General features: G+C 45.3%; 1 protein-coding gene across 3 annotated transcripts in view; it reads left to right on the forward strand.

The window, feature by feature from the left end:
- The window catches only part of LOC126202832 (carboxypeptidase E-like), a 493,528-nt gene extending 482,657 nt beyond the window's left edge, over nt 1–10,871 (forward strand). For all 3 annotated transcript variants that reach the window (XM_049936897.1, XM_049936898.1, XM_049936899.1), the window contains one exon: nt 10,508–10,871. Coding sequence is in view for 1 of the 3 variants with exons in the window: in XM_049936898.1 (XP_049792855.1) it covers nt 10,508–10,585 (78 nt within the window). In the remaining 2 variants the exon portion in view is untranslated. The remainder of the gene's footprint in view (nt 1–10,507) is intronic.
- The last annotated feature ends 1,548 nt before the right edge of the window (nt 10,872–12,419 follow it).

The raw sequence follows: 12,419 nt of genomic DNA on the forward strand, positions 1-12,419 counted from the left end.
CCATTCTGCAGTACGACCACCTGAAGACGAGAACGAGAAACGACAGCACAGGATAGGTGTCGTTCACTGCACGTACTTGTGTACCGTGTTAACAGGCCACAGCAATACTGTAGGCGTGATTCACGTGTTTGTCGCTCGTTTCCCGCAGTTGGCATTGTTACTAAAATAGCATTGACCGCATTTTTTCATCTTCTATAACAACCCAATATTTCAAAGCCACAGAAATTTTAAAAATGAACATCGTGCATTTGTAAAAATAGTTCCATTTCAAAAATTGTTATCTAGAAACAAAATTTTTTTGAGCTTCTGCTGTGGGAAACTCGTATGCCGGTTTTTTCCTGTTATTAGTGAAAAATTTTAAAAAATCTGTTACAACTGGGAGCAAATAAATACCGAAAAATACCGGTTATTCAGCGCCAAAGTGTCGCCATCGGTCGGTTTTTCCCACGCCTACCGCCACGCCGCGCAGTGTCCGCACACGCTCAGCTGTCGCGTCGCTGACGTCACCGATCGATGTGCTGACGTCAGGGGCGGCGTCGATGCGGCGGGCTGCCCCCGGCACTGGCAGGTAGCGGGTGGCGCGAGACGACGGTTCACTGCTGAGATGCTGTCCGTCGTACAACACCCCGTACTGGCCAGGACTAAGGGGTGTGCTGCACCTACACAAATGAGGGCAGTGCGGCTGGTGGCAGGTTCGTTCGGCTCGCGGGGGACTGCTGAGAGAGCTCAGCTGGCAGGCGCAAACTGTCCCGTGAAAACCCACTTACTTCGTTTCTAGAACGTTGCATAGCTGACCGCCCTAGGAATACGCGACAACCCCCCATGCATCACTAACGTGGGGACTGCTAAGACAGCGCCCACAGGGGCATTTAGGAAGTCCCTCACTGCCCTGCTCCACTCACGGACAGAACGCGAAGGGGTCCTAATATGTGGTCAGAGCGACGCGCCCTCTGCCATATACATCACGTCGGTTTGCCCACAGTAGCAGAACGGAGGCGGACTATATGCCTGCCACACTCGGCTGCCCGCCGAGCGGAAGATGTCGAGGAAACGGAAGGCATTGTGTGACAGCCACGGATTGTCTTAGACCCCACATCGTCAGCCATGACTGTCGGACTTAGTTAAGGCAGCCTCTTTGTCTAACCAATTTATGTACATTACCTTTATTAATCGTGAAATAATTTTGCTTCAGTATGGCGTTCACAGTTAAAAACGGAAGACCTAGCTCGAAACAAGGCCCCGGGAGTAGACAACATTGCATTAGAACTACTGACAGCCTTGGGAGAGCCAGTCCTCACAAAACTCTACCATCTGGTGAGCAAGATGTACGAGACAGGCGAAATACCCTCAGACTTCAAGAAGAATATAATAATTTTAATCCCAAAGAAAGCAGGTGTTGACAGATGTGAAAATTACCGAACTATCCGTTTAATAAGTAACAGCTGCAAAATACTGACGCCAATTCTTTACACACGAATGGAAAATCTGATAGAAGCCGAACTCAGGGAAGATCAGTTTGGATTCCGTAGAAATGTTGGAACACGTGAGGCAATACTGACCCTACGACTTATCTTAGAAGAAAGATTAAGGAAAGGCAAACCTACGTTTCTAGCATTTGTAGACTTAGAGAAAGCTTTCGACAATGTTGACTGAAATACTGTCTTTCAAATTCTGAAGGTGGCAGGGGAGCGAAAGGCTATTTACAATTTGTACAGAAACCAGATGGCAGTTATAAGAGTCGATGGACATGAAAGGGAGGCTGTGGTTGGGAAGGGAGTGAGACGGGGCTGTAGGCTATCCCCAATGCTGTTCAGTCTGTATATTGAGCAAGCGGTAAATGAAATAAAAGAAAAGTTCGGAGTAGGTATTAAAATCCATGGAGAAGAAGTAAAAACTTTGAGGTTCGCCGATGACATTGTAATTCTGTCAGAGACAGCAAAGGACTTGGAAGAGCAGTTGAACGGAATGGACAGTGTCTTGAAAGAAGGGTATAAGATGAACATCAACTAAAGCAAAACGAGGATAATGGAATTAAGTCGGGTGATGCTGAGGGAATTAGATTAGGAAATGAGACACTTACAGTAGTAAAGGAGTTTTGCTACTTGGGGAGCAAAATAACTGATGATGGTCGAAGTAGAGAGGATATAAAATGTAGACTGGCAATGGCAAGGAAAGCGTTTCTGAAGAAGAGAAATTTGTTAACATCGAGTATAGATTTAAGTGTCAGGAAGTCGTTTCTGAAAGTACTTGTGTGGAGTTTAGCCATGTATGGAACTGAAACGTGGACGATAAATAGTTTGGACAAGAAGAGAATAGAATCTTTCGAAATGTGGTGCTACAGAAGAATACTGAAGATTAGATGGATAGATCACATAACTAATGAGGAGGTACTGAATAGAACTGGGGAGAAGAGGAGTTTGTTGCACAACTTGACTAGAAGAAGGGATCGGTTGGTATGACATGTCCTGAGGCATCAAGGGATCACCAATTTAGTGCTGGAGGGCAGTGTGGGGGGTAAAAATCGTAGAGAGAGACCAAGAGATGAATACACTAAGCAGATTCAGAAGGATGTAGGTTGCAGTAGGTACTGGGAGATGAAGAAGCTTGCACAGGATAGAGTAGCATGGAGAGCTGCATCAAACCAGTCTCAGGACTGAAGACCACAACAACAACAACAACATGGCGTTCACAGTTAATAACGACTTCAGCATTACATCCTTCATTTGTAGGAACATGAACAATTGTTTTATTTCCATAAAACAGATCTGCATGTATTGTGAGTATATTTATTGCAGTTACTATTTACGATACGTATTGTGGACCAATTAATACGATCAGCAGCGGCGTTGTTAAGGAGAACGGAGGTTTAGGGCAGTCTCGCCCCTGAAGCTGCTTTCACACCGGCGATTTCGTGACCGCGGTTCAGCCGCTGCAATGCGCGACTCTCGCTCGGCTGAACCGTGCCGCCGAATCGCCAGGTAGCAGCTGCTCTGTGCCGGGAGCCGTCTGTGTGCTCGTGGCAGCCAGTTCCGAAATGGATTCTGACGAGCAAGTGTTGCTTCTCGCCCTGTTATTGAAAAGAAAATACAGACGCCGCCGACGTCAAAGAAAATCCTGGATTCATCCTCTACTGAATACTCGAGAGAAAAACGGACATTTTTGCACAATTTATTACGAATTAAGAGAAAACCCTGCTAAATTCCTAAACTATTTCAGAATGTCTGTGACATCTTTTGATGAATTATGTGCTATGCTGAGGCCAAACCTCATGAGGCAAAACACGCAAGTGAGGAACAGTGTTTCACCAGAGGAAAGACTAATGATTACTGTAAGGTAAATAAAATGCTTGTTTTACATACACCTTTATTCTTAAAGTAGGTTTATCAGTAATTCGCTCCAATGTGTAATATTAAAATACAGTAAGCCAAAACTGTGATATTTCGCTACCCAGTGACAACTGATGAATCAGATGACACAGGTGAAAGTGTGGCATCACGATTTGATGTACATGGGCTTGGATTAGATGCAGGTACAGTTATGGGTGAATTTGAGTATACAGGCATTCGTATTTGTGAAGTGAACTGAAAATTATAGTTGTGTAATGAACTGTAAGACCTGCCTGCTGTGCTTCCTCAAAACTGACATTATTTCAAATTTAGCGTCCATTTTCAAATGTTGTGGCACAGATTTCAAATCATCTAATAATGATAGTAGAAAATCTGCTTCGGCCATTGATGCGTTCTTGATCTTTGATGCAAGTACTTGAAATAATTCCTCCTCTCTGTCATCTTTTGTCTCTTACTGGAACTGGAGGCAACTCCATCTTGTACATGAGAATTGTTTGCCTCATCAGTAAGTGCATCGGCTTCTTCCAACTCTGGTGGTTTAGTGGCAGTTACAGGTGGTGGGAAATTTAACATATCGAAATATACATATTTTTTCTTGGTTGTTGCAGGAGAACCACTTTTTGAGGCTTTTCTCTTGTTGAGTTCTCTTGTGTAACAGTCACTAATGTTCTTCCACTCCTTCTGTAACTATGTTGCTACAAAAAAACAAAACTGTCTGATTTGAGGTACCTTGCTACAGGCTGTACATTTACAGAGGTACATTATTCCTTCAAATGTGGCATTTTAACTATATCGAAATGTGCGAGACACTTGTCAGGAGATATGCGATAATCTACAAAGCATATGCAAGCGACGTGCATCAGAAGAAGGTTGGATTAATATAGGAGAAAATTTTAAAGTGTGTGCTGATTTTCCGAACTGTCTTGGTGCAATTGATGGAGAGCACTGTTAAACCTGAACACAGTGGCTTTGTATACCATAACTACAAACACTTTTTCTCAATAGTGTTACAAGCAGTTTGTGACGCTGATTATTACTTTACATTAATAGACTTAGGTTTATATGTCAAAAGTGGGGACTCACAAATTTACAAAAGAATGAAACAATAATTTAAATTTGCCAGAGCCTCGACCTCTGACTGACTCGGGTGAACCTCGTCCATTCTGCTTTGTTGGAGATTAAGCTTTTGCACTTGAAGAAAACATGCCAACGTCCGTACAGTGGAAAAAATGTGACAGAGAAAAAAAAAAGGTTTATAATTACAGGTTATCGAGGGCGCTACGTTACATTGAGTGCACTTTTGGAATCCTATTTTACAAATGGCGAATTTTTCGTCGCCCTTTAAATGTGAATGAGGACTTCTGTACAGTAATAATCAAAGCATATTGCGTTCTGCACAACTTCGTTCGCAAAAGAGATGGGTTCAAACTGGATGAAACTTTAGAAATAATTGGGTTGGACGATGTAGCACCATGCCCGTAAGAAGCCGCTGTGCAGTGAGTGTACGAGACAAATTTTCTGATTATTTTGTCAGCAGTGAAGGTACTCTTACTTGGCAAATGAGCAAGATACAAAATGTATTCTAATTTTTATAAAAAAAAACAGTCTAGAGCGCAAACTTTTGAATTTATTAACAACTAGTTTCAGTTCAGGCAATACCACAGTTGGCGTGGAACGGAGCATGTGCTACGGGTGCCTCCAGGTGCTGTTACTGCTTATGAAAATTGAAACAAAGTTTGCGCTCTAAACTGTTTCTTATAAAAATTGTAAGAGGAAAAGAGCACTGATTACCCAAAATGTTCTCAAAAATATAAGATGTATGCTAATGATAAATGAACAGAATAATACATACCACTTTCGTTTTTCTCCGATACAGTTTTATTTTCGAAGTCAGGAACAAAGTTCTTACGCATCTCCTCCCAAGCATTACGTTTTTCGATCTTATTACTGTAATGCTTGTTTCTTGAATCTCAAATTACAGGGCGACCTTCTACTTCAGTGACAAAAAGTTCCACGTCGAAAGTCATTTTTATAGCAAAAATAGCGCAACAGCACGCAAGTCAGTGGTCACACTGGCGGGGCTAAGCGAGGCGTCAGCTGTTTTACGCCCTCTCCAGGTGCGCAGCCGCGTGTGAAGGGCGGGGGCCGGCGCTCGCACAGGGGGTGCGAAGGGCCCTCCAACCGCAACCACTGCAGTCTGTGTACACAGAACGTGTGGCCTGCAATTGAAGAAATTTGCCGATTAGTGCCCCATTTGGGCCTCCGAGAGAGGACTGCTAGAGGGGGAGATGAACGTGGGCAAGAGACTGAAGAAGTAATGCAAGACTGACATTCCACGAGTCGGGGCGTGGAATGACAGAAATGTGAACGTGTCAGGGAATCTAGAAAATATGGGAAGGGAAACGCAAAGGCTCAGTCTAGATATATAGAGATTTGACAAACCACAAACCTAACCTCTTTCCCTATACGCGATATAAATCTTCGATACGGTGCCTCTCGAAACACCGAGCAGTTCGGCTCCCTCGGTTTTGGATGCAAGCACCGTACGAACACCAAAAATTAGCCAACTTTGAAATTGACTCAAGTGAGACGTGCAGTAAAGCCCTCTCAGGTACACAAAGCGGCGGCTGTTCCGGCCACGACTGACGCTTGCAGCTTGTGTCGTTCGTGGCCAGACACAGCAGCGCAGCCTCCAGGCTGGGCTGGCATCTGCGCCCGTGTTGCAGCACGCATTCCTCGCGGTGCTGCCGCTGGAGTGAGGGTGAGTGAAGTGAAGAGAAGTGAAATGGGAAGATGAGCACTTCTTACCACATGAACCTAGCGGGAGTAGGATTCGTTATGAATAGAATGGTAGGTCACAGACTCAATTAATTTGAACAATATAGTAATAGAATTGTTCTCATCAGAACAGAGACAAAACTAACCGTAATTCAGTTATACATTCCGACGTCACAAGCAGGACATGAAGAGACAGATGGAGGTAAATCAGTACGTAAAGGGAGATGATAATCCTATAATCAGGGAAGAGTGAATGCCTGTGAGACGGGAAGAAACTGAAGTTATCTCACGGGGGGAGACTAATAGAGTTCTGGAGTAAACCTAAGTCTGGTAATAGCAAATACTCTGTCGAAAAGTCACAAGAGGAGATATACTCTACTTACAAAAAGGCCTGGAGACTCGGGTAGAAAACAGCTGGATTATATCACGGCGAGGCAGAGATTCAGAAATCAAATATTCGATTGTAAGGAGTACCGAATAGCAGAAATAGACTCAAATCACAGTATAGTAGTGATGAACTATGGGTCGAACTGAAACGGCCAGACGTATCAACGTCCAAAGGCGTGGAATATAGTACCGAGCCACTGCGTCTCGAGGTCACTGACTCTGTAGACGTTGTGATAATGAATACCACAGTAGGCAGTTCACCTCGAGAGGAATTGACATCTCTAAAATGGTAACCACAGAATTTGGGAAAACGAGTGCATGTACAAGGAAGGCAACTAAGAAAAAACTTTGTGTAATAGCAGAAATACACTAACGGAAAAAATCGCAGCACCAAAAAATGATTAATGTAGAGCAATAAAATTTGTAGAATGTATTTTTCTAGGTAACATATTTAAGTCATTCACATTCCATTAATAACCGGTGTAACAGTCAGAATGTCGAATGCAGGCACGCAAATCTGCACAGATTGTGTTGTACATATACCGAATGTCAGTATGTGAGTTGGGAGTTGCATTCCTGTTGCGCTCGGTCGGTCAATACAGCGACGCTCAATGCTGTTTTGCTGTTTGTGGATGACGCTGGGGTTGCCGTCCGACGGTGTCCCGTACGTGCTCGATTGCAGGCAGATCTGGTGATGGAGCAGGCCGAGGCGACACGTCCACGCTGTGTAGGGCAGTGGTATGTCGGCGAGCGCTATCCTATCACTCTGGCGTGCTGTTCGTGAATGGCAACACAACAACTCGAATCACCAGACTGTGCGTGTAGTGCTTCTGCGGTCATACGAAATTGCTCTGCAGGTCGTAACTGCAAGTGTGGGTCCTGCTCGGTTGCAAGCTCTCAGCTCGCCACCACTGGCACCAGGTTTCGTCAGAATAAACAACTGACATCCAGCCTGTGCAGTGAGCTCTCGCTTGGCACCGCCGAGGCCGCAAATGGCGGTGGTTTAGTTATCTGACTCGGATCTGCCGTCCAAGTAACCGATTTGTAAGAGCTCGTTGTGTGACTGCTGACCGGGCTGCAGGCGCAGCCGATCGCGGCGGTCTTCTCCTCGGAAGGCAGTCACGTACAGTGGCTCCGTTCCCTCCGAGTCTTTCTGCACTGTCGCACGAGGAACATACGGCTTCTCGTGGCCCGGTTACACGAACTCGTTCGAACTCACTGAGGTAGCGATAACGGCGTCTTCGTCACCTTAAAGGCGTTCTCGACTAACGTCAAGTCACCGCGTACAATCTCAAAGGTAAGTTAACGCTGACGATCGCCTCCAGCGCGTATTTAAAGCAAACCTGATTCGTGCCCTCATAGTGGCGCCAAGTCTGAAGAGTCGTCATCTCTCAGATGCAGAAACACGCCTACTAACATTCCTTTATGCCGCGCAACTTCTTCGTACTGAGATTTTCTTCCGCCAGTGTATTTCAATTCATTGACGAAAGAAGCGAGTACAAAACTGCTTAGAAAAAGACAGGAACGCAGCAGCATTATACAACCGAGAATAGTCACAAGCTCGGGCGTCTGCGAAAACTTGAAACTTCTCCTCAACACGGAGTGATCACAGCACTCCGAGCCACGGAAACGTTCGATCTTAAGCGAATGCTGGAGTGTGACATATCGAAATTTTCAGTTAGACTCGACCGAGAAGCACCGTCGAGCCAGTCCCGAGAAAACGGGGAAATTGTCGAATCAGTCGTCAAATCAAGCCGAAATAATTCGGTAGAAACGTAAATGTACGGCCTTTTTGCGTTACGGAGAAGCAGGATTGATCGTACCCTGCAGAAACACGATGTGAAATGTGTGTTTGGAACCCAATGTGGGAGTAGGGCCCTTTAAGGTCTGGGTTTGCGTGAGGCCTGTTTCTGCGTATTCCGTCCAGCTGTGACGCGTCCGGCGTCGGACAGACCGTCAGGACGCTCAGAGTGCGTTGTGCAGAGCGTAAGCGTCGCACACGCTTACACCAGCGGGACAAATCTGCTACTGCAGAACGTAGCACTGGCAGCGGTTATCATCAACACAGTTATTGTGGCGTGTACTTTCAGCTGTTGGGTTAGTGCCGTTGAGGAAGCAGTTGATATTAAATTAGGAAGTGACCTCATAAACGGAGACAGAGCGTTTTGCTTAAGGGGTTTTCACGTGTCGAAAACTGCCTATCAGACAGACTTGTGGCAACAACATGTGACAGCGAAAAAGTGATTAGACATTTACCCAGCGTCCTTCACTTGGAAAGCACGGGCCTTTCTTCACTTCCTGCACATACTGTCTACGGCGGCACCGCTGCAAATTTAATCACCTACGACAGTATCGTCGCTCGGTATTGGTGTATAAATACGAGTCACTTTTTTTCCTTAAGTTTCACCAGAACCTTCAGGTCTATGCTAGTGAGAAAACTAAGGGATGAAAATCAGATTTGTTCTTTCTTCAATGTGACAATTTCATTTTGCATTAGTTGTGTATTTAGGGCGAGCTATTTATTTCTGTATTACCTACTTACTGTTACTTAATTTGTAACTGTGGCAGTCAGTTGTTCCTTGGCGCTTTGTGAAGACTCGAATGTTTTGCAAAGTATCAACAAAAGCTCGCGTGCTTTTGTAACGTGAGAGGGCGAGCTCCTCGGCAGTGTCGCCATTACAGATGGCAGCACTCGCACGGCACTACGGAGGCGCACCCAGGAATCGGCATCGGCATCGGCTTTGTCGAAAGAACCGTCGTTCGGCTTAAAAATTCTAGGAAACCACGGCAAACCTAACTGTGGACAGTGCGCAGGGATTTGAGGTCGCGTCTCCTGGACGCACAGTGCGCGCCATGGCGCTGGCTCCTGCACGGTGCGGCAGAGCGCGACCCCGTCCGTCGGCTGACGAGCGCTGTGTGGCCGAGGGCGCCGCACGTTCATTCCGCTGGCCCAGGCCTGCTACAAGCCGTATTGCGACTCTGCTGATAAGTAAAACGGCTGGTACAGTTGAAATGACAAAATTAATAAGGTTAAAATACAATGCAACATTACTTCTTTTGTGTTGCAGCCTGACACCTTAAAGCACGACCCATGGGACGGGTCGAAACAGGGATCGGCACACAGTCTCAGGTCAAAACTGCCACGTGGAACGACAGCCTCAGACTCTTCTCAAAGAACAAAACACAATCGTACAAATTTCCAAATCAAAGCCCAAGTCCAGAATAGCTAAATGTTAGTTGTACTCGATAATAGAATGCTCGACAAAAAGACACGTGTCACCTTCACAGAGCGCCACGCGTCGATCCGTCGTCTACTGTGAACAAAATCCACGGTGAGCTGTGGACCGTATCAACGGTCTGCTGTCGGTCAGATGGCCGCCGAGTGGGATGTGGTGCGTCGGGAATCCGTTTGTGTCGGGATGTCGTTATAAAAAGACGGTGCCACGGTGCAGCAGAGCCACTACGACCGAGTCCGTGGAGTGCGGCTGACTGGACGTGTGGACAGCGCACGACGCAGCAGGACCGCGTACTGCTGCGGGAGGTGCAGGCGTCACAGAACGGAGCGCCGGCGCGCCGGCCCGCCTCGCTCTCAAAACCGCACTACGGCACCGACAATCCGACGGCAACGGCCTTTTCAGCCATCGTCAATTTGAAGTTGCTTTCCCATTGTACGTGCTAATACCAGCCTCTGCAGAGGAGTCAGGGGCTATACTCGGTGTTGTGACGGAACAGTACGGGCATCACGCTGCCGCCCTGTGCAGCTGCTTTCTCAGCCACTGTCTCCCTTTCAGGCCCGTCGATCTGTACAATTGCTCGCTACGGTCGCATGGATGTGTGTGATGTCCTTAGGTTAGTTAGGTTTAAGTAGTTCTGAGTTCTAGGGGACAACCTCAGACGTTAAGTCCCATAGTGCTGAGAGCCACTTGAACCATTTCTTTGTACAATTGGTGCCCAGTTTCTGTACCGGTTGCATCCCTTCACTTGACGTGTTGCAGGTGCCGGCGGACCTGGACCTGCCGGATCAGCTGTCGCCGTGGGACTCTGCTCGCCAGAGGGGGCCCGCCGCCCTTTGAGCCAGCGCTGCCACGCCCTGCCCTCACACTTCCCTTTCAGCGACACCTTCTCTCCAATACAGATCTGTAGCAACTGTGCAAACTTTGATCGCACAACACCATTTCCTGGTACTTAATGTTATTTACTGCACTATTTGTGGTGCCATTAATTCACACTTTCTACAGATTAAAAAGTCCTCGTAAATTGCATGTACTGAGTTGTATTTTCCAACTAGAGAAACATTGTGAGCCACACAGATTGTTAACGTTCTTAAATTATTCGAAATAAAATATTGTTTCCGAAGCACTCTTGACATATTATTGAAAAATATAGATGGTTAAGTTCCACAAGTAACTTAGGACCTACGAACACAAACGACATAGGATGTTGCGATGTGGAATTGCTCGGTTGTGTTTTCTTGACTGGTATTGTTTTGTTGTGACGTTTGTTACTTTATTTCCAATGGATTGTGCTACGCATCCCAGGTGGTACAACTGTACTGAATTCACAATAATGCCGGCAGATGACCTGAAGAAATTGGCGGCTCCCGCTTGTAAAGCCGTCATCGTATACACATCTGAGTAAGTTAAGTGACAAGGATGCCAAATGTTTCGTTTTACTGTTTTATGTTGAGGAAAATAAATACAAACATATGTAAATTATTCCGAAAGCAGAGTTGAACGGAAAGAGGAATTTCTGCCAAGGTAGCACTTTTGTAAATAATTTCAATCAACTCCTCTCAATACTTAACAAAAGTAGAGAATAGAGGATCAGTTGTGTGATTTTTAATTTAGATGAAAAAGTGATCACAAGTTTTACACAGTTGTTTGGCGAGAAGGAACATCGATAAAAGAAGTCAAAGCAAAAGTTGTAATGTTGCACTACTTGTCAGAATTTTCTGGTATTTCAGTCACACAGGTGATGGAGGAGGAAGAGGAATTGACGCCTGCATGAAATAAAGCGGGAGAGGGTGGAGGGGGGGAGTGAAAACAAGTAGGTGTTCACCGATTGTCAGTATTGGGCAAAAAGTCCATTTCTTCAGTCTTATTGTTGTACAACCATCATTTCGTTGTTGTACAAATACCGTACTCGTGTCCATATACAGTCAATAAGATGACAACATAAACACATAAGCCAATACATCACGAGGTGGAAAGTTCTCTACACTTGTAGCTAAAGAGCGAAAAGCAAAGTCCACACTAACAATAGCAATAATAAGCCAAGCTTAAGCTCTCACACTTTTCTCTAATTGTATTTTTTGTTTCAAGTGAAATAAACCATGCTAATTACTTATGTACATTGGAGATACACATTACTTAAAATTCAAACAAAGTTGAACGTTTATATTTTTGCCTGTAAGTCCTTTACACTATTATCTTTAAAGCGGGCTATTGAAAGGTGGTGCTGTCATAAATTGTGGTACAACAAAATTTTAAGTACGATTATCAAAAATGTTGGAAATGAATTCAGAGTTTTTCTTCGAAGAAGCATTTTATTTTCAAAGTTAAGTCACAAGAGTTGTAAGGTGTCAGGCAAATCCAACACCTTCCGTGAAAACCCTGACATGATAAGCAAATCCAGTAGTATGTCACATAACTCCGAATAAATCGTGACATTAAATTAACCAAAGTAATACGAGTAACGAGTGAGCAAATGAATACCACAGACTAACACAAGAATGCCTAAATGCATGTCATACCTTCCCACCGTGAGACAGACGCGGTTCCGAGGGGAGAAACGAGAACAGAAGCTGAGAGCAGAACCGTGTTAAGCTGGAAGGCCCTACGATAAGGGACGGACGGACGCCCACGTCGCCAGCTAACCGCTAGGACACCACCCGCAAGTTTTAGCGCG

Source organism: Schistocerca nitens, chromosome 1 (genome assembly GCF_023898315.1).
Source record: "Schistocerca nitens isolate TAMUIC-IGC-003100 chromosome 1, iqSchNite1.1, whole genome shotgun sequence".
NCBI classification, from domain to species: Eukaryota; Metazoa; Arthropoda; class Insecta; order Orthoptera; family Acrididae; genus Schistocerca; species Schistocerca nitens.